This window comes from Mixophyes fleayi, chromosome 6, assembly GCF_038048845.1.
Source record: "Mixophyes fleayi isolate aMixFle1 chromosome 6, aMixFle1.hap1, whole genome shotgun sequence".
Taxonomy (NCBI): Eukaryota; Metazoa; Chordata; class Amphibia; order Anura; family Limnodynastidae; genus Mixophyes; species Mixophyes fleayi.
In genome coordinates this window covers 200,333,487-200,360,269 of record NC_134407.1, presented here as the reverse complement: position 1 = coordinate 200,360,269, position 26,783 = coordinate 200,333,487, and the positions used below count along the sequence as shown (strand labels likewise).

Genomic DNA, 26,783 nt, shown 5'->3' with positions numbered 1-26,783 from the left:
TTATTATTTTTTTTTTTTTTTGTGGTTTTTTTTTTTTGTGTCTTTTGTTTCCAATATCACTGAATGGGAGAAGTTAAAGCCAGATTACAAACATTTATGCATGCATAGTGAAAAGAAACAAGATTTTCTTTACCAAATTCACACAGTTGTTTCTTTGTAAAATAGTTATTAAATATACTGAGCACCAACATACCTAAAAATGTAATTCTCAGCTTTCATCATCTGGTTACAAAAATCTATCAAATAAACGTTACAAACAAGCGGTTTAACATTGCTTGTCAGAAAATAAAATGCAGAACGGATTTTGTTTCTTTATTTTAAAGTATATCATTTTTATTTTTTATTTTATTTTTTTTAATATATATATTTTTCACTTTTTTTCCTGTTTTCGCACATTTAAAATGTGGACACATTATTCTGTATTTAAAGCAGTGTTGTACGCTTATGTATTGCCTCGCAGAGGTATCCGTAGAGTGTAACAAACCAAGCTAAACTAAATAGGAAGAAAAAAAAAACCAAACACAAATCTAGAAGGAAAAAAAACCAAAGAAAACAAAAGAAAAACAAAACCTTCTTTAAATTTTTGTATATATATATACTTTGCACATCCAATTGTCTACAAGCAAAGTAAATGCCACTACCAAAAAAAAAAAAAAAAATACTTTCTGTAACTCATTGGTCTCCTCGCCTATTAAATTTTATGATTAACAGAGATCAAATGATTACCAATACAAAATTTCATTGCAACTTTCCTTAAAAGGTTGGTACCATTATGTGATTAATTTGAAAAAATAAAATGCTTTAAAAATGTACAAATACAATTATAAGCACACAAGGCTGCTTTTATTTGAATCTCTTCCTGATTTAGGGACTGAATACAGCGATTATATTATTATACGTAGTCATTTTGCACGAGTGCGTCACAAGCTGGATTTCATGCAGCCTCAAGAAGTGCTGATATTTCATCAGCAAAGATTAGGTAAATGAGGACTGCAGATTATCCACTTATTGCAACAACCTGTTATGTATGATCCATTTTCCATTTATAATAATAATAAGGTACACTTGAATCCTTGTAACATCAGCTGCTTCTTAGGCCCCTAACAAAAGAAAGAGATTGAACCAAAAAAGAAAGATAAATGTTCTCTAGAAAAATTTAAAGACAGCATCTCCCTTTAGAAGAAAAACAATGCTGATAAAACTGAAAAATTAGAAGTTGCTGCAATTATTTTAAAAAAACAAAACAAAAAGAAAAAAAAAAAGTTTAAAAAGAAAAAAGGAAAAAATTAAAGCAGTTATAACATACATTTTTTTTTTTTTTTTTACATTTACTGGTTATTTCTGGTACAGAAACCCAGTATTTGATGCCAATGTGAATTGAATAAATGTAAAGACTACTTACAATTTTTTTTTCTTTTTTTTTTTTTAAATACAACTTTGACAAAATTTTAATATTTTTCTCTTACTTTTTTGCTATTTTTTTACTTTATGTTTTTTGCTTTTTTTTGTTTTGTTTTTTTTATATATATATAGCCGAAGCTGCTAATTGTAATGCAACATTTATGACACATAAAAAAGGTTATACATAAAACGGTCATAAGCCTGCCCCACATTAAAATTTGCAAAAAATGATAAAATATTTTTTTTTCCTTTGTTTTTTTTCTCCGCTCTTATTAACAAGTGGCGGATTTAGCATTAAAGCTATAAACTTATGTGTGGATGTATATTTACACATTTTAAATATACACACACACTTTTTTTTTTTTCTTTTCTTTTTTTTTTTTAAATGTGCAGATGCATCAATGTGTATGTGTCCACTATTGGGCAAGGAGCACCAGAAAAAAACATTACAGCCAATAGCATTAGCCTGTAGTCTGTGGCTATGTGTAAATACCAGCAGCAGTATTTTCACTGCCACCGAACGGCAGCGAGAGGCTCCAATGACTGTTCAAAGGTGACCGCAAGGGCCAAGATTTAAATTCATTTTAATTACTTTGCTTTAAAAAATATTAATAGCAATAAAAAAATAAATAAAGAGAAATTGATCATAGAGAGCATTGAAAACCTCAATCTTTTTTGTTTGGAGAGAAAAATTCTGGCTTCTTTCTACAGGCTGTATTTGACTATGGGCTGTAAAATGTGTGCATTAGACTTGTAGACACATACACAAAGGCACATACACACACTATGCACACATACAAGAAAAACAAAAATAGCTTAAAAGTACAGGTGAGGCTATTGTTTACTCATTAACCAAAGCTAAAACAAGATCTTTCTACAAAAATGACAGAAAAGAAAAACAAATTGTATAAAAACAAAAACACAAAAAGGCAGAGAGAAGGGGATCTACTTAAAATAGGAATAGAAGCCGTTGTTACCTGATGAACTCCCTAAGCTAAGTTCCTGAAATAAAGACAAAGGGTCGCTATTTTTTTTTGCCTGTTCCGGTGGGGGTTTGGGTTTGGGAGGGGCCCGCAGGGCACTTGCGTAAGACATGGTGGGCTTGTTGGCGCCTGCATTCTGCTGGACAGCCGCGGCTCCATTGGGCTCTACAATCTGTTTGTTGGACATGAGAGGGGGGAACTGTCCGAGGTGCTGCAGAACATTGTAGTTGAAGGAGTTTGACATCTGCATGTTCTCTGATTTCAGATGGTCGTCTGGAGCTTTTGACATTTTCTGTGGAGCAACTGCACAATATCACAAAGAAATGTTAATACATTGGCCTTGAACACAGCGGTAAATGACAGCGTTTGAGGGAAAAGTAGAACTCTGATGTGGTGGAAGGGGAACAATATGGGACAGCAGATGAATTGCCTCAAACTGTCCAGTAACAGAATTTGTGACAAGCTCTATAAAACAAAATAATGCCCAGAACAAACCATGACCGTTTTGGGTAATTACCGGTAAAGTCAATTAGATTAAATTACTTGTACAAGATGAGCCTCTACCCCCCAAAATCAAATTTATATGTCCTAAAAAACTAACGTTTCTGCATTTGAATGTGGGGGACGCTCGAAACACCCAGTCTGCCACGTTTAATTTTGTTTCTTGTTTGCCAACAAGGAAACATGCAGGTGTTCTCTAGCCTGGATTTAATAGTAACTGGCATATTAGGTTACAATTATGGTTATAGTAGGCAAAAGGGAAGACTCACTTTTCTCCCAACACCTCAGTCTTCTATTGTTCATTACAAAAAGTAATACAAATGTGAAAAATAAAATGGATATCTTATTTCCAGACACTATACCTTTATGTGGGAGAACCAGTATCTTAAAGGCTCTCAGCTCCACTCAAAAAATGATTTTGCTTATTGAAAATGATTACGCTAGGTAACTCCTGCTACTTGGATTAGGACCTCTACCTGAAATCAACTGCTGAAACCAAAGAAACAGACTGATGCTGCAATTCCACATATCTATAGGGAATAACTGACTATCAGTATATGTAAGCATGGAAACCGTGTACCGCACTGACTGATTCCATGGTTACAGATGTTCTGAACCAGACCCACGCGGATATTTGACCACAAATTGACTCCGCAATGTCAATGGTGATTAGGTAGGCTGCCCTCTCACATGAATATTGGGATCAGATCACTAAACGTCTGCCTTCACCGAGTACAGCAGGAAGGCGCAAATTTCTATCAATCTAATGCCAAATCCATGCTCACCTAACATGGGCGTTCCCGATGGGTTGGCTCCGTTGCACGGAATGTTCTGATACGGGACTGATGATGCAGCATTGACCCAGAGCTCTGGAGATGAATAGTTGTATGACGCTGGCTTAGTGGGGTCTTGAATTTCTTTACACTGAGCAAGGTTTTCTTGACAAGCAGCTAATTCTTCAGAACCTGCATGTGCTGAGCTGGCCGAGATTCGTCTTTGGTACAGCGGCCTGCCAGGTCCTCTAGGTTCATACTAGAAAAGTAGAGGCACAAAACACTTCAGAGATATACATAATTTAACCATTCCCATTCAGTCTCACCTAGCTCCTATTTAGCAGCGATGTACGTCTATTGCCTACACCGGCGGTTCCCAAACTGTGCGCTGCGGCACGGGTGACAGCGGGCCAGCCCTAAAAATATAAAGAAAACAGAAACTTACCAATCAGCGTGGCGCCGGGACCCAGCAGCCTCCTCTCTCCCGCAGGTGTCACTGAATGACGTCAGTGACAGCTGCAGGAGAGAGGAGGCTGCTGGGTCCCGGAGCCACGGGGATTGGTAAGTTTCTGTTTGCTCTCTTTTTCTATGCCTGGCGCGGGGCAGAGTGAGAGGGACAGAGGGCAGAGTGAGAGGGACAGAGGGCAGAGTGAGAGGGACAGAGGGCAGAGTGAGAGGGACAGAGGGCAGAGTGAGAGGGACAGAGGGCAGAGGAGGAGGGCAGAGGAGGGGGACAGCAGCGCAGAGGATGGTGGCAGAGGAGGGGGACAGAGGGCAGAGGAGGGGGACAGCGTGAGAGGGGGCAGTGTGCCTGGATGCAGAGGGGCATTTTTGCATACAACTAAATAAGTATTTCTGTCGTGAGCTAAATACTTATTACAATTTTTTGACCCAACTACTTCTAAAACAGGACTGCTCAGTAATTATTTTGGAGGGGTGCCTTGAAAAAATTTGGAGACTCTGAGGGTGCCGCGAACTGCAAAAGTTTGGGAACCACTGGCCTACACCATTACATGTTCATTCCAGAAAACCATGCAGACGGTGTATTAACAAACACCCACATTGTCCTTCATTTACCAAACCTCTCTCAAAAATATATATAATATATATATATATTTACCCCGTATCACAAACACTAAACAATCACATTTCTTTTGAGCCAAAAACCTCACACACAGGGGTAATTCAATTCCCACCGAATTAGCGCGGCGTTAAAGTGGTTCCCGTTATTACAGTAATTTTAACCCAGCTTTCTGCTCGCAGCTCAGAAAGCTGCAAGCAAAAAGTTGGCGTTGAAACTACCATAATAATGGTAATAATTCGCAGTCCGCGTTACTTTTACCAGTAACACAGCCAATTCTTTTCCCCCCCAAAGTCTCTTCTGATAAATACAAAGGCAGCTACATGACAGTGTCCCCTCTTCAGGAGATGCCATTTGTGACTGCGCTGTAAAAACTCTTATTTCTAATTAGTAAATGTATCTGAATGGCATGAGATCATTTGTTTTGTTATTTCGTTTTGTTTAGTGTGGAACTTACACATCTTCCCTGACCCCTACAGAATGACCTGATGTTCACAGAACAATCATTAATTTCTTAAGGCAAAGGTTTTATTTTGGAATATTGAAATGCATGAGAATACTTCACATAATACCTCTATTTTTCCCAAAGAGGAAACAGCCACTTTATATCAAGCTCATTCTGATACTATTCTCTCCATCTAGGTAAGTGTGATCTACATGTTCTCCTCCTTTTCCTAGAGAGATCTTACACATTATTCTCAATGCCCAGAGGACTGGCAGCAACTCAGGCTATCTCCAGCACAGTATCGCAGAGAACAAGATATAATGGTTTCCATTCAGTATGCTCCCTTTGAAGTTACCATTAAAAAAACAGCATTTACTCAGGTGGCATCAAGTGATAATTAAATGCCAATTAGCCTCTGTGAACATGTAGACGAGCTAGATTAGAATGATTTATCAAACAATAAATTAATCATCCTTCATGCAAAAGGCTGGTTGCCGAGGAGCTTCCTTGTTCTACAGATATAACAAACTTTCTTGAAGTGATAATTTCTTCATGTTCACCCCCCTGGCAGTGACAGTAGCTCTACGTACTTTCACACATGAGAGATGCTTGACGGCAGCCGCCAAGCCGATTATGTAAGCAGCGAGGGCATGTTTGCACCTGGGTTTTCAGGGGAGACGGGGTGACATTATCAGACTGAGAGGCAGAGACATTTAAGTTAAATATATAATAAGGACACGTTGGCTATTGTTCAGCAGTTCGGTTAAAAGACTGGACTGTGCCGTACGGTCAGCGTAAGGCCACATGCCCACTGGCGGTTTTCTTTAAAATGTGTTTTACTTTCGTGTTTACGGGCCTGACACTAGAAATCATTGTTGCTGGTGTTACCATGCCCACGGGTGCTTTTATTTTCAGTTTATTAGTGGTTTTTGGTATATGACTTTCTGTATGTGTATTTCTGCATTTCAACTCATTGGAAAAGAAATACAAAGCAAAAGGCACATGTAACATGCATTGCATTTCAAACAATAAAAATCACCAGTGGGTAATTGGCCTTACAAACCAACACATGGATAGTCTTGAATCAAACACTACAAATGGAACATGATTAAAATAAACCACAAAATAAAAAACACACCAGGAGATTCCAGGACGTAGATGAGAATATGCCATAACACTGAGCTGTGTAGTGGATCTGCAGGCTGGTGGGTTGCACGGTTCGAGTCAACACAAATTCTATCTGTACTCCTTACAAGTGTGACTGACACCAGCAGCTCTTACAAATAAACTTTACTTTAGCTTTAAATGCATCTTTCATTATGCCAGATTGAAAATGGTTATACAACCTTTAAAAGGAAAGAACCACCTTTATTTAGCGGGGAGTTAACTATACAGGATACAGACAGATATTAGCTCCCGATTTAAGCCCAGGGGAAACCCTACATTTACGATACATGGGGGAAACATTTGCTAAGCAACATTTCTAGTTGTCCTTTAAATACCATTTATTCTTTGAAGGATGCTGACGGTATTCACATACTCACGACAGTCATTATTATCCCACAAAAGCGTGAAGGGTTAAACTTCGCCCTAGGAATTCTAGCTACAGGTATTCAAATTGTTCCTTACATGTGCACAGTGATTAACTGCACATCCAGAGCTGCTGGCTTCCCAGCACCGACGTAGCCGGAGATACAAAGCTAGCAATCCAACCTGCAGCTCTCTTTCATATTTGGAAATCTCATCTCCTGAAGTGCAGACATAAGGATTATTTATAGATAGGTTTAAAAAAAAAAAAAAAAAAAAAAGCCATAGGGGTCTATTTATGACCCTCTGGAGAGGTTTAAATCCCCCAATTAACACATTTTAAAGTGACAATGCCATTTACTATTAGCGGATCTGCTGCGGTCCCAGTCTCTTCAATCGCAAATGCCCTATTTATCTCAAAATAGCGTTAGCGGCCCTATCCTATGGGGAGAGCATAGCAGGAGAGGCATCTTCGGACCCCTCCCCAGCAGGCATCGTGCTCCCCCCATCACAAATTGTCCAAGGCCATACGAATCAGATAATCAGTTTTAAGAAATTTCCACGTTAATTAGCATTTCTTTTTGCAATGAATTAACGTGCATAATAAAGAAGTCAGAGCCTTCTCAGAACATTTAACACATTTAATTAATGGGAAGATATATCCTATTTCTAAGTAAGGGTTCTAGTATCTTACATGGCAGTTAAAACACGGCCGCTTTCTGTGTAGATCAGACATCAAATAAAACAAATATATAGCAAGGAAACAGTGGCCAAATAACCTCCAATCTACAGGTTACAAACATTCCCCAGAATATATTATACTACAATCATGTTGGGTTTGTATCAGAGATAATACCCTGTAACCGGGAAAGGTTGTTCCTTTTTTGGGCATATAGATTAAAGCGACACAACAGGACGCACTGAGAAGGGAACGACTTTCTGTGACGCTCAGGCTTTATAGAGTACAAGGAGTACCCCCAGCGAGCAGACCCAAATCTTCAACTTCCATTACCGTCTGCATGACACTAAGTCGCACTTTGATCTCCACTTTCAAAGGGAGAGATTAGTTAGGAGTCTGCCCACACAATTTCCCCAGTCAAGGCGAATGTATCGGCCAATATCCAATCATTTAATGAATCTGCATAATCCAGGAGAGGACAGGCTTCATTAGCGACGCTCTGTATTACAGGCATGGCCTTTAAGGAAAGGGTTAGAGGCAGCGCAGTGTGACAGGCACATCAGCAAGGCGCTGTCTCTTTCATTTAATATTAAAACTGGGATGACGCATGAGAGGAAGGGAAGCTTGTATTTATATATTATCTGCAGAGCTGCAAAATACTGCCTCACATTTATTATGTAAGTAGCTTATACCTATAAGTCCACAAAGTCATTAGAACCACTAGATCTGCAAACAGAAAATACTTCTAATGACCGACATGTGTAATGGGCTCAGTCCTTACTAGGACCACTGTGTACTGATAACATGTCAATGACTCAGTCCTTACTGGGAATACCGTATACAATAACAGTAACATACTAACGGGCTCAGTCCTTACTAGGACCACTGTGTACTGATAACATGTCAATGACTCAGTCCTTACTGGGAATACCGTATACAATAACAGTAACATACTAATGGGCTCAGTCCTTACTAGGACCACTGTGTACTGATTACATGTCAATGACTCAGTCCTTACTGGGAATACCGTATACAATAACAGTAACATACTAACGGGCTCAGTCCTTACTAGGACCATTGTGTACTAATAACATGTCAATGACTCAGTCCTTACTGGGAATACCGTATACAATAACAGTAACATACTAATGGGCTCAGTCCTTACTAGCACCACTGTGTACTGATAACATGTCAATGACTCAGTCCTTACTGGGAATACCGTATACAATAACAGTAACATACTAATGGGCTCAGTCCTTACTAGGACCACTGTGTACTGATAACCTGTTTACTACGGGCGTTCTCACTAGAACTTTTGCCTCTAAAATTGAAATGTCCTCATCTCTAGGTCTCAATGATTAGCACACCCCTTTGTATTCAGGTCCTGTTATCTCACACCGAGCTGGGAACTTATTACTATATACTGAACTAAATCTGCCCAACATGTCCTATCCAGTAAAAGTGGATGCGTATAATTATGCAGAGCAGAATTTCTCCATATTACGTCACTGTGGGATGAGGAAAAGGCCAGAAGCATAATGACGTACAACATGACACAGACCTATATTTCTTTTTCTGCCGTTAGTATGAATGGCCCAGAGCTAAATGAATCAGACGTGTGGTGAACTTAAGCTTCCACCTATCAGTCCTGTCACTGTTCCAGCACTTTTACAGAACGAAAGCAAATGTTTCATTGGCTACTATGAGTACCACCTCCTTTACTGCACAGTTACCTGTGGATCAGTCTTGTTGAACGCAGACATTTCCCATACAACACGTGATTTTACACACCGCTCCCATCAGGACCCCTTACCTCTTCTAGATTGTGGAGTGATGATGCGGATACTGCTCGGGGGGCAGGTGGATGAAATGCTTCCTGACCAGCTGATTGTTGATGGTTCTGTACATGGATGTATGGGTTTTGTGGTGGTCTGTGCTGTATAGGGGGCATGCCGTAATGAAAGCCCAAACCCATTAAAGGATTTTGTTGTATGTTGGCGTAGGCCCAGGATCCATCGTGCTGCAGATATTTCATTGGTGGAGGGGGTGTCATGTGTTCTGACGGCATGGTGTAGGGGCTGCTGTACACATTTGCCATGTGCTGTGGGAAAGCAGGGCTGTTGGCGATGTCCATGTCTCGGCTGTTTTCGCTGAAGTTGGGATAGTGACCACTGTGGTTGGAGGAAGGGGAGGCAAGTGCTGGTGGGCTTCTGGGTTGTACTTGTCGGTACTGTAACAGCCTAGACTGCGGAGGAGGCATCTCCGCCAGCTCTCGGCTATCACCGCCGTGGTCGTGCTGAGACAGTTCCCGGAGAAAATCCTGGAACCTGAAGAGACAAAACAGTAATGATAAAAGATGACGACTTTGGCTTTAACAACATACTCAAAAAAGCAAATCTGTACTAAAGCACAACAACAAAACAGCAATTAACTGGTATTTGTCTTGTGTAAATATCTGACTATGGTTTTAGTGTAAACTGTATAGATGGGAATATCCACCTTTGTCTGATAAACAGAACGCAGGTTGCAATCATAAAAAGCAACAACAACAAAAAATACACACAGGACAAGAATTGCAAAGGCAATGTCCTAAAAGATAATAAGTAACAAAGCATATGGAGGGGACATCTGTGGCTAGACTGCACACAAAAAATACAATAAAAAACAAACATCTGAAACACCCATGCCAACACCGGGAATTAAACACACAAAGGTCAATCACAATGAACCCCATTAAAAAGGCAACAAGGCATCTGTCTAATGTGCTGTAACATACCTATAGCACACGTAATGCTTTGAAATACACTGGAAACTGTTGCAAACAACCCATCCGCTAATCAGAATGTAAAGATATCTAGTAACAGTATAATGAACAACAATAGATTGAGCATTACACGTTAATCCAGACATAACCTTCTATAAAATGCTCTACAGGAAACAGCCTCAGTGACATAATTCCTGGACTCATCAACTATTCAAGCTTTTCCTATAGATCCCTTTGTTTAACCCCTTCATGTCTACACAAGTTGCTTATTATCCAGAACAATTCTCTCTGCAGTAAGTAGTAGTCTCTCTGCATTTTCTACCCACACCTGGGGTCAGCGTTCCAAACAAAACATTTTAATGGTCTTTTGTAAAGGTGCAATGACAATTATGAAGTGAGATTTTAGCACAAAACATGTTTGATCCAAAAAATGTGTCAGATTTACAAACTAGCAAGGCAAAATTTGCAGAAAGGACTGCAACATCTCTGTGATATCGACACTATACAAAAGGACAAGAGTTCTTTAAGGAAAACTCCACCCAAAATAACAAGTTTTTTTCTCTGTGGAGATAATGGAGTTTAAAAAAATAAAATAAAATCCTTCCAATGTTATAGGCACCGTCTGCAGGATATGAACGGATCGCCTATGGCCTTCATTTTACCAACCGAACAGTTCCCCCTTTTTATTCATGGGAGGAGGGACTCGTACTCACTTTAGGGGTATTATAAACAGGCAGAACTGATGTACAGAGGTGTGCAGTGTGAGGCTGTTAGTGTCTATGGGGACCCCTGTGGATCTGGCTAACTGCTCCTGCAGGGTAAGTGTGCAACTTTATTTGTTTCTGTGGAATTATCCTCTCACAATTTCTTTTTAAACCCACATTTAAGTTTTGAATGGACACTAAAAGTTTCTGTTTGTGTAAGTGTAATGGAAATATTAAGACATTAGACTTAACTAACTTCTGCTTTCTGTATGGCGTTCCTAGCTCTGTCTACATAGGTTATCAATTCATTCATGAGCTGCTATTCTCGTCTGTTTCATAATTCTCTAGCTCCATTCACAACTTTACTGCCGGTCTTAATCATCATCAATTTATATAGCGCCACTAATTCCGCAGCGCTGTACAGAGAACTCATTCACATCAGTCCCTGCCCCATTGGAGCTTACAGTCTAAATTCCCTACTATAGACACACACTCACAGACAGACAGAGAGGGAGAAACTAGGGTCAATTTGATTGCAGCCAATTAACCTACCAGTATGTTTTTGGAGTTTTGAATCAGGTTATCAACATCTCACACAGATTAGGGGTGGAACCCTGAGGCAACGGAGGTAGTTTAACATCACTGGGTTTGCAACCACAAAACAGCCAGGAATCATGCCACCAATGGGATTGGCCACCAATCTGTGCATACAGTCATACAAGTCGGTTTATACTCTGCACAGGCCACATAAAACTATATCTAGCATATACATTCCCCAGTGTTATACATTTCCGATCAATTAAACATAGATCGTTTTGGAAGTTAGTGTCATAGTAATGTATTGCTTTTAATTATGCTATTACTATAGAAATGAAACAATTATGACTTAACATATAAACAAATTAAGAAATGGGGCAAATGAACAATACGCGATTCATAAGGGGTCTACTGTATTTAGAATTGCACAACAGTACGGCAATGGAGGATCATGGGAAAACTGTATAATTCGGCTCGCTACCCACAGACCAGATCTTGCATCCGGTTTGGACCAAACCGATATAACAGAACCAGACAACTCTGCCCTAATTGGGCAATTACCGTGTATACGTTGTCTCAGACTCCTCTTCTCCACTATTAGGGATCTTCCAGTTAGGTCGGACTAGCTGCTGTTGAGCCAGACCCATGGCTTGCATGTGTGGGTGGTGTGGGTATGGTATGTTGGCTTGGCTCAGAAAGGCATTATGTTCGTTCCATTGCTGTATCCTAGTCTGCTGCTGTTGTCTCAATGTCTCCAAGGCTACATTGCTGTGCATGCGATCTGGAAACAGAAAAAGGAGGTCAGATCTGCACATTTTCTATACAGGGAAGTACCTGAAAGACGGCTTCATCAGCAATATGTTCATTGGTTACTAATCACAAAGTATTCTACATTCTATACATTAAATAAATATTTTACCTGTGTTACATGGAGTGCTAGTATGAGAATGTCCACATGAAAAGTTATACTAATCTATTCCCCGACCTCTAGAACAAACTTTGGTACATTAGGAGAAAACTGGTAGGAGGGGGTAAGAGGAGAGTGAATATTAAAGAAGATGAAAATCCATTAGTGGTGGTGTATGATCCTAATCTGGACAACAACAGATTATGATCATACACCACCATTAATGGGCCATAGAGGCTCTTTAATCCAATGGCTAAATCCTTCACATTCCATTCGGAGGTCCACAGTCTAGTAAAGACCATTTAATAGTATCTGACAACCTAATAACTTAAGTTGACGACACTAAAATAGAAGACCTGGTAATATCGGATGAAGCCACAGTTTGTCACATTTCAGGTGCCTCAACTGGGCGAACCATGTGGGTTACTAGTGGGATTGTCCACCAATCTGGCGATTCTACGGCTGGGTCTGGAGGATTGCTGCTAACCATCTGGTTAATTATCTACCTCTAACCCAAGAGTATGCGATGCTAGGCATACAGCTCAAAGGCACAAATACCTCGAAAGCTAGTAAAAAAACTTATACTGGCCGTATCTGCAGCCGCAAGGAAGAGAATTTCTCCAGATGTGAGCTCAGACCGCACATGCTTTTTTTAAAATACTTCCTGAAAAACTCTTCTACAAATAGAATGAGCGCATCATTGAGATCCTCTCTTCTTCCACAAAAGAACAGATTTGAAGGTGCTTTACACACACTATATTGTACAAAATGTGCGAGTGTGCACGGGATCTGCCCATTCTCTTCACTCGCAGAGGGGTGTCTCAAAACATGCCCCGAAACATGCAAACCACACACTGGCAAATAAGCATCAGATTTACAATATATGAAACAAAGTCACCACATATTAATGATGAATACAGCGCTATTGGTTTGGAGGATTATCATCCAATGCACCTGGTAGTCGGCTGTTTAATCCTTTATTTTTTTCACTTGTCTCTATTAAATCCTCCTGCTATTTGCCTTCTCCTTTAATACATCGGTATGAAACAGACAATGTGTTATACTGTCATCTAAAGCTGTTGACTACTGGTGCTGTACTGTTTCAATACTACATATACCATGATGTTAGAATAATGTTTACATGCTTCAATAAATAAAAAAAGGTTAAAATAAAACCATTAGTGAAACAACGCTATGAGCCGTATAAAATGCAGTAGGAATCTTACAAAATCCAAGATTACGTCATTTCTCCCTAGAATATAAACACACAGCTTCCAGAGGCAGCTCCTGGGATATTATTGTTGTGTGAACCATACTCCCATCATGAACAAAACCTTTTAAAAGGTTGCCATAACATTTAATAACCAGAGCCTCTCAAATAGCATGTGCGGAGCGGGGGAAAGCACTATTTTTTTTTGTTTGTTTTTTTAAACACCACACTTTCTAATAAAGTGACTGCAATAAGTCGAATCAAGAAACAGTAACAGTAACAAAATTGTAGTTAAAAAAAATGAACTGCTATCTACTTCCACATGCCAAGCATGTAATTACACCAACATGTCTTACCAAGTCCAACGCTACTCACCTAAAGCCTCTCCTGCGCCCATTGCCTGAGGCCCATCTTCAATGTAGTTGTTGATGTGTGACGACATAAGGGGATTATGGTGGGCGGCAGAGCGGAGTGGGTTACCGACGTCCTGCAGCATGGGTGGTGGTGGCTGCTGCTGTTCTTGGATCATACCATCTACACCGGGAGATGGGGGCCGGTGTGGAATAGGGTTATTGAAGAAGGACTGGTTGGGATTGGGCTGGAAAGCGGGAGAGAGCTGTGAGGACTGGGGTGGAGGCTGCTGCATTAAATGGTTATGCTGTGGGGGAGGGGGTATCTGATTCTGCAGTTCAGACAGATGGTTCTGCTGCTGAGAGAGAAGATTTTGCTGTTGCTGCAGGGTATACGGAGGTCGCTGTAACGGAGATACGTGTTGGAAGCTGCGGTTAGGCATGGGGTACTGCGGGTGTGGCGGGGTCAGGTGGATGTTCATCGGCCTCTGATTTGGATTATCTTTACGATGAAATTTAGGATTGGGGAAACCAAGGTTGGCTCGAGACTCGGGACTTCTTGTTTGTGCATTTGGGTCCAAGTCAACCTAAAAATGAAGAAGAGCAGAAATTAAGAGAAAATCTGTAATATATATATTTTTTAATATAAATATCTTTATATATCATTGGCAATAAAGCAGTGAGCTCCAAAGGACATTACCGGTTTACAGTCCAGGGATTTCTTCTCTGGAGTTCGCAGCTTATTCATGTCGGCTGATGGACTGTTCTCACTTTTACCTGGTACATTGAACAGAGAGGAGGTGAATCTCATGAACATGGAATACCATGTTGCAGACAGTATACACGTTCTATAGTACACAGCAACCATACATTACATCACCATATCTAATGCTTATTCACATGACTGTCAATGGACCCACAAAACGTTTAGACAGTTTGCCATAAATATATTGCATCAAATGATAGTAAAGTCCTACATGTTTTAAACCTTACTGGAATATTAGTCATCTCTTATAAAGACACTTTGTAGGACTCCCTCCTCAATACATTACATCTCCCTTTAGCCCTGATGATGCTGGAACTACGACAAACTGGGAGCGACTGGGCTGAAACATCTCAGGGCAAATGCACAATGTTATCTGTTCATTAGTAATTACTGTGATACCGCGTTATGCTGCCAGCTTAAAACACAGTCCAACACTGGAATCATACAGAGGGTGGTGTTATAAAGGGGCCAACCTATAAAGAAATGATGTTGGTGTTGTTAGCACAAGGGGCTAACTTATAATGAAATATCCTTGGTGGTAAGTTATAAAGAGAAAGCCCACGTGAATAGCACACCCTACATGGGAATAAATAATCTCAATGCCTGACATCTCTTTCCTCAAGGTGTTTCACTTTTACAGAACATTATTAATAACTGATATTTAAACAATAGAACTATATCAATATACAGCTTGCCAGCTGTTGTGGAACTACAAGTCCCAGCATGCCCTAAGCCTCTTGGTGGGTAAACTAAGTGGGTAACATGGACACACTCCATAGCTTCACGCCAGAGTCTGTTTTTCCTGCAGACAGCTGAGGGAGAAACCGTTTAACCTGTAAGATAACACTTATAAACCCATCCAGCACTGCTGACACCAACCATTGCGGTTCACTTCATGCTGATCCTTGTCAGTGTGCGGAATTTGTTGGCCGACGTTGACCGGAGAGTGATGGCCGAGCCCGAAGGGGATGGGAGATCCTCTGCCGTGTCCTTGTAGGATGTTCATATTATAGGCCATTGGGTGGGTCATGAGTCGAGGGTCAACGGAAAACCTGCCCTGGTAATTGGGTGGCCACGGCACCTAGAACCAGAAGAGTGGGTTACAGGGGCATGCATGGTAAGGCGCCAGTTGCATTAAACGCGCACAAAAACACATTAGACAATCTTTTTGCAGGTTAAAGCGTACGTGTATGCCAACACGCCTTTTACACTGTAATGTTTATCAATTGCTTTGTAGTTGAGGGTATAATAAAGATGAAGTACACAAGGTGCTGACACTAGGAATCATACAGGGTTGTCTAACAAAACATAAAACGGCACTTCTACACAGCTAGCACACCAAATACGGAACAGCACACAGTCTCCGATCTCTGTAAGATTTGACCTTATAAGTACATATAAGGGTTTGTCCAAATCTGACATCTGACCATTTGGTGCTCGAAGTAAATGGCCGGATCATAGACGGCTGTTCGTAATAACCAGATACGATCTAAGATGCAGTCACTGCCCAAATGGATGTAGCACAATCTCCACAAATAAAGGTATAGAGCCACTGTAGTGATGTAACCCAAAAGGAAACAGAACGTGATGGTAGGAAAGAACTGCTTAGTGTGCACATTTTTGTGTGATTGGCTTTTTGCCTTGTTTTTTTCTAGGGTGTTTATTTTGCACCTGTACAAGTTCCTTGAAAAACAAAGGCAGCTAAGGAACTGGATAATATGGATCTTTAGAAGCAGCTTTACACTGTTATGATGATTCAGTCTATACTACATGCTATACAATAGAAATCCAAAGATCTCACTACAGCATTTGTTATCACAAAGCACGCCCTGAAATCTAGCAACAGCCCAGTCATTTTTCCTTAAAGGATCCAGACAATCAGAACAAAAATACCAAACAGAATTGCTCAATGTAACACAAACTGCGCCTCTCTGTACACGACTGGTTCTTGTGTGCACAGACTGCTTCACATTATTCCCAACTGTAATGTGCTACTTGCAGCTCTGTCAGGATGTAACTAATGCCATAGTCTTCCCTTTCCCAATTTTACATTATTTATTACATTAGAGCGAGAGGACATTTCAGGTAAACCAGTAAATGAATAATGAAAGCATTAGTTTGTTAGATACTAGCAGATGACTCAATGAAGTCTGGGATTGACTAAGCTCGCTGTGCCTGGTGACACCACATTGGAGGAGAGACAGACAACACATACTATATATACACCAGGTTGGGACATAGTTCTGTAAACATTGTAATACGAGGCAGCTAAGAAACAGATACATTGCTGCATAAACATAGGCGCACACAGTCTTTTGCAATCAAAAGATACCCGCACAATCCACATTTGTGCATAAGACTTTACTTCGATTGTAGCCTGTGTCTTTAATAAAGATAAATATTCAGGGTAGAATACATAAATAAGTTTAATTTATTATACACTGAAATTTTGGTAAGATGTCATATTTTATGTTTGTAAATGTCTTAGAATTGCGTTATCAGCTACTGTCCTCTCAGACGTCGAGGAGTGTATCAGAAAGATATTTTGGTAGTATAGGAGTTGTCCAAAAAAAAGTGGTAACTGTTTCAAAATGACTACAGACAATGAGGAACGATGCAGGTCAGGCTTCCTAGCTGGGGGTAAAATAAGATTGCCGGTCTCTGCGTGTGCACTTATTGACCAATCGTACTATTGGACCACCATGGAATCCGGCCCTACTGAACAACCACACTGCGCTGGTGGACCACTCCGTGCCTTTATCCCTAATGCCCTGAACAATTATTCTTATGTTTTTTTAAAAAAAAGAAAATAAAAAAAAAAAAAGAAGAAGAAGCATTTTTGTAGTTAATTAGCTCAGATCAGGAATTGTCAAACGTGGAATTTCAAATGCAATGAAACAAAAGCTGAACACAATTAAGACGCCATGTATGTGACATGTATCTATACAGCTTTAATAATTGAGGACGTTAATGACTGAGCAGAGTGTGTAACAGTGAATGTCACATCATAGCAGAAAGTGCTCAATGATTCTATTAAGAGATATGCACAAGTTCAATCACCAATTCTCCTCTTAGCTCATCCGCATTCCCTCTCATTTGTATGTACTGAGAACACAGATGTCCGCTGCTCAGATTGTCTATATATTGTAATTGTATGTGTGATCTGAAATCAGGAACAGGTCTCCTGCATCATACATGGACCCTGGCAGGAAGGTTTATTTACGGACTCAATTTAGTGACTTGGGACAGACATTCACAGATATTGCAGCGTTCAGCGAGCAACTTCTAAAAGGTTTTATAAATAAACAAAGCAGAGCTGGTGTTCTGTAAAACAAAAGGGCAAATAATGATTTACATCATATTAAAGAATATATAGTACTTCCACTTCAATACATTATTCTGATATGTGCTACAAAAATGTTTTCACAACAGATTTCCTTCAAGGTCCAAGTAATCTATAACGTACCAAACCTGAAGCTCTTTCCTATGACACTTTTTAGTCCATGTATCTGCCAGTCTCTATACAGACAATAACAAATACACTGGTTCTCCTTTCTTGGGATTTCTCATAAGATAGAGCTGTCTATATAAATGGATTGGTTACAATAGTACGCTTCAAAAGTCACTGTTCTCAGCTATGGAGCCCAACAGGTAGATGCGCCGTGACCCTCTTCTTCCCGCCTAAGAAACTATCCGTAATTCTGTAGCGATGACAAACTGCACTATTGTAACTCCAGCAATGACTTAAGCCCAACTTCTGCTCAATGAGGAGCTGGGCAACTTCTGTTACCTTACTCAGCTACACACCCCAACTAAGCAATCTACCGGCCACGCTGCAAACACAAGCCTGGGACCAGCAACTCGGTGTTGTCAAGGAGAGGTTTACACTTCAGTCTCGCCGTCATTTTATTGAAGGAACAAAACTTAGCTTTTATTACAGCACAATAATAATAAAAACAGAGATTTTACTTTAATACTCTAACAAAGGCAGGGACATTCGGCAAACATTTGCCACGGTATTGTGCTCTGTGTTTGCTTTAGGCTGTGCAGTCATTTCGAGTCAGTGGCAGTTCAAATAATATCTAATCAGTCCTGTAACGCAATGTGCATGAAATTACTGAGAGCACATTAGACGGTAGTGTGTGTCTCACAGTTACCAGACGTGAGAAGAAATTCAACACATGTCGCCGTAGAGAAATAATCTACATGGGCTTTATAGAATAGATTGTTACCCTGTACAGCCAGACACCACCTACTGCAGAACATCCCATTATATACAGACACATACAGAGAAACAGCAATATCTGATTATTATATCTTTTACTCAGCTGTTGACAAAAAAAAGACCAGAACATAATAACCCACCAGAAGGAGCATTGCAGGATTTCTGCAATGTTTTATATGATAATGAGTGGAGAAACGTCTTTTGTATTGTCCATCAGTGTTGGTTGAACCTTCTGCCTGCACACGAACTTTATGACAATGAGAAGAGGCTGCTTTCTAAGTAGGCAGCAGTAAGACAGAATATGACATAACTCCATCTAATGTGGAGGCTTCTAGTTCAGAAATATATACACAAGGTCAATGACATTCTGACAAGGGACATTGGGATAGAGGGAGATACTCTGGCTGGTCAATGAAGTGGCTGACCAGATCTGCATATCACAATCATCTGGGTCAGTCAAGAGAGATAAAGCCCAAAACCGATTCAAAACAGATTTTCTGTAGATTTTGGGGGAGAAGAGGAGTCTTGGAGGTGGGATGGGGGGTAGAAGGTATAAAGGGTGAAGTGTAATGGCCACAGAACAGCCAGCATATCTATGAGATAAGCCTTGAGAGTTAAGGTAAACCACTGTGGTCTGGCCCTCGAGAAGTGATGTCCAGGAGCTCAGAACCAGATAAAAGGGCCCAGACTTCCAAGAGAGGAGAAGACATTCTGGGATGTGTCACTGTTGTGACCACCTGCCAAATAGGCACTAAGAAAAGTCTCCTCACTGGCATAGGGGAGGATACCGCAATGAGAGACAGACGGATGGGCCTCAAGTGAATTGTTGCAGAAACATGCACTGATCAGGGAAAATGTACAAGAAGGTTTCCCAGTACGCCTATCAAACACCACTAAACGAACACCAATGTGTCAGACACAGAGTGAGACTAGGAATTACGGATCTGAATTCAGCCCCCACCGGTAAAATTATGGCTTAAAAACATTAGATGAAAACACTTGTCTGGGTCAGATGATTCCACAAACACCAGCTGACTACAAAGCTGGTCGGGAAACAAACCCGGCCGTCATTGGAAAGTACTTGGGAGGAGCAGAGTTATAAGGGTAGAGCAGTGAGGATCTTGTCCAGTGTCCTGCCTCTTAGAGGATAAAGTATAACCTACCATCTGTGTGTCTGTAATGCAAATAGAGACATTGTTTTCTTCCAATCACTGGAAAAGCAATAAAAAGGTGGAAATGCAAAATAATCATCCAATAATAAACTGCCTCGAGTTAAAGCTCAGGGACGGAGAGCAGCAACAGCATTAGTAATTTATTATAGGCATAAGACAGCAGACAAGTTAATCATGATTTACATCTTATTCATTTAAGAATAGCATTTAAAAAAAACAAGCTAGTCGGAGTTATTTAATGAGGAGATGGCAAGACATTTTAATATATATTACTACACTTTCAAACAAAGACCGCATGTAAATATACATGTTGGTATTCCTTTAGCCTCCTCCAACGTAAGCCTACAAAGTAATAGCATTGTGGGCCACACAAAATTGGTTAATGTTAGAAACTCTACATAGCTCTATGATATCCTCACAGACGTTTCCAACAAGCAGAACAAAACGTGTGCCAAGTACTCGGAGGTGAAACTGATAATTTTCCAAAACACTAGAAAAGACAGCTGCTATACAATGCAGAGCTTGCTTTATATAACTATAGCCATAGGCTGGTTTCATTCTGTCCCATGTAGTACACTTGTTACTTAAAGCACAGAGAATTCTATTATAAAAAGAGCATTATGCTACTGCTTCAACATCAAACTATGATACCAGCATCTCAAATAAGGCCATGAATATAAGGTTCTTCGCATGATTCCAGGCAAATATTTACCAGCCACAATATTGTTTCTATATAACAAAATTTAGTGCTACAATTGTCACATCCTGCATTTACATCTGCCTTGGGAACTGGTTTTACAGAGGTCCAGCACAGACTGTACTCATGAATTTAGGTTTTTTTTAGTTCAAGAAAGAAAGAAAAAAAGATAAAAGCATAAAAAAGAAAAAGAAGGCATCCTCACGATGTCAAAATGGTATATAAATGAGAGGCAGGATACAGGTTCAGCAGAATACGGCAGGTGAAATCATAGAAGGACTCCGCAGTATACCTGCAGAGGGGCAGGCCCTCTTGTATATGTCCAGAGATAATAAACAGTGATATAGAAACACAACAAGGACAGTAAGAGTGATACTCACAGGTAAAGGCACGGACATGACCATGTTGCCTCCATAGACGGCTGGTACATACAGGATACTGGTACCGGTGTGAGGATCTATTCTCTGTACAGGACTTGGAGATTTGCCCATATTTGCGTGTGGACCCATGGGAGGGGTATATGCTCTGATAGGATTGCCAATCAATACAGACGGGTTGGGCTGAACTAAAGTAAGATACAAGAGAGAAATGAGCAGTAAAACATACAGCAACATATCGTGGAGTGTCACATGAAAGGGCAGTTCCACATACTATAGTGTTTCTCTGTCCAAAAATCCCCCCTTAAGGAGTGAATTCACCACTTTACACAGCCCTTGACCCCTCTTTCTTCTGTTTATTAGGACTATACTACCCTTAGTGTACAACATAGGCTTATTTAATAACTGGGTAAAGACACACTGTAACCCATAACAGCCAATCAGATATTAGCTTCATTTGTCTACAATAAGGGAGGCTAGCATCTGATTGGTTGATATGATTGCTGCCATCAGTGGTATAAGTAAACATGCCAGGAGGTCAGGGGACATCAGAATGACAGAGATAGGACAACATAGCTAATGGTCTGTATGAAGACACTGTAAGGAGGCATGGAGTTGCATACATTCACAGACTGACATATTTCCACAACACATGGAGGGAAATCCCCGCTTCATTCACGCCCACAAGCCTGGAAGCCACAAGCTGCCGCTGGACTCCTTTATCCTCATACCTGCAGGATTCTACAACATTCCAATTCTATGCAACAACTTCTCTCCCTGAATTGTACATATATCGGTGTTCAGTGTATACAGAACAATATAGATTTCACTGAAACTACAAGCAATGTCTCCCTAAAGTACATAGAACATCCAGCTGAATAGTCTGTGCCTAAAGCTAGATAACCAGGCTGTTATAATGCAACAACGGCAATAGCAGATAATACTTCGATCAAAAAACTGATCTGGCTCATTTTTGGGCATGTTGGTAAATGTGGTTGGAAGACAGCCACCGGGTTTCAAGCAGCACATTCATTTCTCCATTGGTCAGCGTATCTAACACCTACTTTAATATGATCAATATGTGCACCCCAGGCCTCTCTCCCTCCCCTTCACACCTCTCTCTAGTCCATTCTCTCCCAACCTTAACTAACCAAGTCAGTAAAATGAACAATCAAACCACCTCTCAGTTAGAACACAATAGTGGGACATATTGGACCACTCGGGAAGCAATGATGCAACAATGTAAGGCTTACCCATTCCATCGCCTTGAAAGTGCTCATTCTGATTGTGATGACCTTTGCCCTGGAAATACAAGCATCAACCGGTGAATTGACAGGCCATTTTGAGTCCATGTTAGGTGTTACTATAGCAGATTTTTACAAACACCTTACTACAAGATCGTACTGAGGTTTGCATTACCTTTGGAGGGGACTGCTGCTGTTTGGAGGCATTTGCCGAGTGCTGATGTCTGAGCGCCCGTGGAATGAATTCTGGTGCTAGGGGGTTCAGCACGTAGGTTTTCTTTAACTCTAAGGCCTCTAACTGGGATTTGATCTGCTCAAATGTGATGCCGTGAAGACTTCTATTTTCGTGGCAAATTGTGATGAACTGCTCCCAAAACTTCCTGCAAAGACACACCAGGGATTCAGGAGAGAGCCCGAAACAGAGGGACATGTACACAGATAGGTGCCAAAATCTCTGCATTAATATAACTTGAAAGCAAAATGACAGCCCAACACAAAGGAGTACTTAGTGCACTTAACTTATAGGGCTCAAGAAAAGGGAATGTCTCATGAGGGCAGATACTAGGACATCTACATGGAGGAAAGGCTATTAGGACCAGGTGGTTTATTGAGCAGGAAATTAAAATGTGCGAGGTACTGGAAGGAGGTATTAGGGCAGGGAATTAGGAATGGTATAATTCTGGGGACTGTGCAACAATAATTGCTAAGTGCTGGGTACAGGTTAGCTGTGAAGAGCTCTGAGCAGCAAATATTGTGTACGTTTCAGAGGCTGGTGGCCAAGACGCATGTTGGTCTGCGGGCTGGTTACAAAGACATGTTGGGCTTCTATCCTGGGAAGATCAGTGTGTTGGTTTATGGAAATGTGATATTACGAGGGGCAGAACACTTAGAAGTGCGAGGTTTTCAGGTAGTTCTAATGTGTGGGATACTAGAATGTGTGACATGTACTTCAGTTATCCCAGGATCAGGTAGGTCAGAAGCCAGAGTAGTGCAAGCAACGTGGAGGTGTCCTCCAGGGACAGAGAAGGAAACAGCCAGGAGTTATAGCCAGAGTAAAGTATACTGAATGAGGACAGCTGGTGGTTAGTTCCCTAAGGAAACAAGCTATATCACCGTTATTTGAGTAGTGTCACCCCCTATGTCCGACCATTACATCAGACACACAGAGAAAGGATTGGGTGTACGCCATACGTACAGGGGTTTAACATCAAGCCGCTGGACAGTCTAAAACATTCACACCCAACGCTCATGTTAAACAGCACTAAGAGCATTACTTCCACTTCTCCTACTGGAGGAGCTCATGTAAATTTTATCTGATCCTCAGAACTACACAATATCCCTGGCTGAGCAGCACTGGGTCATACAAGGTGACCTGATTTATGAAAGCGTTTCTCACAACCTACTCTGCCCGCTTCCACTGATCTGCCATTTGTCATGTCTTTACTATGGAAAGTGTCTCCAAAATAATCCACCAACTTCTTGCTGAACGGATCGCTAACCTAAGGACCACGACACAAATAGCAGGCTTACAGGACTGTGGTCACAAGTACTTAATGTAGTATCACGATGAAAGTCCAATAACAAGAAAACAACGTCCGTTTTTAAGAATACGGGACAATTGCAGCACTAAACGAACAACTTCTAGTAATACATGTACTATGTCTCAGTGCTTAACAACAACGTTACCACTTGTAAACTGCTTTCAAGCATAATGACAGAAAATAGCTATGTATGTGTGCGAAACATAACACAGTGGGAATATACAAATAACGTAACCTGGATACAATCATGTAGAATATAGGAGACAGCCAGTGTAATCCACAGAAGAACCACTGACCTCAATAAAAATGACCAGGTACCAGAAGTGATTTTTTTTTTAGGTGTATTGGCTCAACTATTCGCTTTGACCAGTCTATTGCAAATCGGTTTAATGACAGCTGATGAACTGCTATGGATTACAACACATTCCTGCAATTTGCACTGATGTACGAGATTCAGCGTCTGTTTTCATAAACAGACAACAATGTGGCAAAACAACATAATTATATTTTATTGTTATATTTTTCCATTTGCTCAGGTCCTAAAGCTCCCGTACATTTGGAAAAAGCACAAGACGACAAAGTGACAGATGTCGGCCTATTCTGCACCTGACAGACCTGCTGCGTGTAACACAAACTTTACATTCATCTCTTGAAACATAATGAGTGTGCTGTGACACCGGGCAAGTGTCATGAAACACTGACGATTATATGTGCAAACACAACAGCTAACGAGCTGGTGCGGAGCAGACCCTGCAGGCTCTCCGTCTAATCATGAAGCAGCCCTATGCTTTTACAGGCCTTTGAAGCCTATAGCCTTTATCAGCAAATGATTTGTTTACATACCATCTGCAGCCGCATATTTCCTATTAAATTAGACCATTCGCGGGGCCCAATTAGCCTCTGCGGGAAAATAAAGAAGGCTCGGAAGACAAATCTAAGAATAAGTTGCCGTTTTCTCTAACGAAAACGAGATGGGCTGTCAAACTTTAATTTATCTGGACGCCACATGCATGAAAATGTTTTGGCTTTATTTACTTTGGAAAACCAGCATTAATTCCGGCCCAGTAACTGCTCTGTGGTCCGATTTTCCAATAAAGCCACCAGTTCCAATGCAGACCATGTATCTAGTGTTGTACACCAAGGGAAGGACACACAAGTGCTATAAAGCTGCTTTACCTGCATCTTCCGATGGAGCACAAAGCGATGGGGTCTCCAACCACAGCCACCAAGGACTGGGCCCGGGTAATGGCAGTGTTCAGGAGTTTATAATTTGACAGGAAGCCGTAGTCCAAATCTTCAGTCGAGTCTTCCAAGAGCTGCTCCTTGCGTTTGATTGGGGTCTGCTTGTGTTTGCAGGTATGCCGGGTCCGGACTGTGCTGAGGAACAGGACTCTGAACTGTTTCCCTGGAGAAAGGAAATATGGGACCTTTAAACAGTTCCTACAGCAATGGTTCTGGCCATTTCCATGTCTTACTCCTAAAGATTTACTCTACCCTGTCCATGGCCATTTGTACAACATTTCTTCTATTCTGTAACCAGTAAGCTGTAGAATGCTTTAAATCAACAAACATACGCTCTATCCTGGTTGCAGCTATTTCTACACTAAACCCACAAACATGTCAATCCCGGCACAAGCATTCACTCTACCCTGTCTCGCCATTTTCCTACAGAAAGATGGATTTCACTTCCTGAAAATACTGTCAAGAAAAATATTGGATTCATTTGTCAGACATCTTTCCGTTAAATAGTAATGATTAATATCTTAAACAGTTAAAAGAAGATAAAAAATATCCAAAAAACCTTACAGAAAACTAAAAGAAAAAAACAAAACCGGCCTCATGTACTTATAGCATCATATGTAGGTAGTAAATATTTGTAATACCTAAAAACTCATCCTTGAAACTTAGTACACTCTCCAAACTAACTCATCACAAATATATAAGCAAAACTTACCCTGGACATTCAGTACTCTCTCCACACTAACTTCGGACAGGCGCTTCTTGCGTAGCTCAGCTCGGATCCGAAACACTTGATCTGCATAGGGGGTGACTACACCAATGCTGCCATCGTCCAGTTTGCCCCACGCCACTGGCCATTTCCGCCTCAGCTCCTCAACGCGTTCTACCACCTCAAACACCTTCGGGGGACAAGGGGGAGGATGGACAGTGAATAAAGTTCTAATGATGCTGATAGTTTCACACAGTTTCTTGCAGTGATTGGTATTACGCACAAAAAGACTAGAAAGGACATCATCCTGGAAAATGTTAACATGCCTAGCTGTATTTGATAGATAGGGATAACCCCATGTCGGAGATGCTTCAATCAAAAGTGGCTACTTAATACAAACATGCAAGAATTCAGCAATGTTTCACTTAGCCCCTAGGGAGTGTTTTATCCATTGGAAGGATATGGATAATAATTATAAAGAGGATTTAAAAACCACCAGCAACTACCAATAGAAGATTCTTTATGTAAAACATTTATAACAATGCATCATCATCATCAGCTATTTATATAGCGCTACTTATTCCGAAGCGCTGTACAGAGAACTCACTCACATCAGTCCCTGCCTCATTGGGGGTTACAGTCTAAATTCCCCAACATACACACTCACAGAGACAGAGAGACTATGTAATAGCAGCCAATAAACCTACTAGTTTTTGGAAAGTAGACCAGGAGGAAATCCACGCAAATACGGGGAGAACATACAAACTCCAAACAGATAAGGCCATGGTCAGACCCCAGTGCTGTGAGGCAGAAGTGCTAACCACTAAGTCACCGTGCTGCCCCATGCAGTCTTCCAATAGTAACCAGTGCAATGACTGAAAAACACTGGTGGAGGCAGCAATCTTGTAGGCAATAAGAACGCAGCTTATACAGCGGCTAGAGACCAGTGAC

General features: G+C 40.8%; 1 protein-coding gene across 2 annotated transcripts in view; it reads right to left on the bottom strand.

Moving 5' to 3' along the window:
• The window catches only part of HELZ (helicase with zinc finger), a 93,123-nt gene continuing 66,340 nt past the window's right edge, over positions 1–26,783 (bottom strand). For both annotated transcript variants that reach the window (XM_075178029.1, XM_075178030.1), the window contains exons 20-31: positions 25,839–26,022; positions 25,061–25,289; positions 22,519–22,723; positions 22,353–22,401; positions 21,103–21,287; positions 15,508–15,709; positions 14,563–14,639; positions 13,888–14,449; positions 11,957–12,176; positions 9,204–9,717; positions 3,671–3,917; positions 1–2,687 (exon numbers count right to left, since the gene is read on the bottom strand). In XM_075178029.1, coding sequence (XP_075034130.1) covers positions 2,347–2,687; positions 3,671–3,917; positions 9,204–9,717; positions 11,957–12,176; positions 13,888–14,449; positions 14,563–14,639; positions 15,508–15,709; positions 21,103–21,287; positions 22,353–22,401; positions 22,519–22,723; positions 25,061–25,289; positions 25,839–26,022 — 3,015 coding nt within the window. In that variant the 3' untranslated portion in view covers positions 1–2,346. The remainder of the gene's footprint in view (positions 2,688–3,670; positions 3,918–9,203; positions 9,718–11,956; positions 12,177–13,887; positions 14,450–14,562; positions 14,640–15,507; positions 15,710–21,102; positions 21,288–22,352; positions 22,402–22,518; positions 22,724–25,060; positions 25,290–25,838; positions 26,023–26,783) is intronic.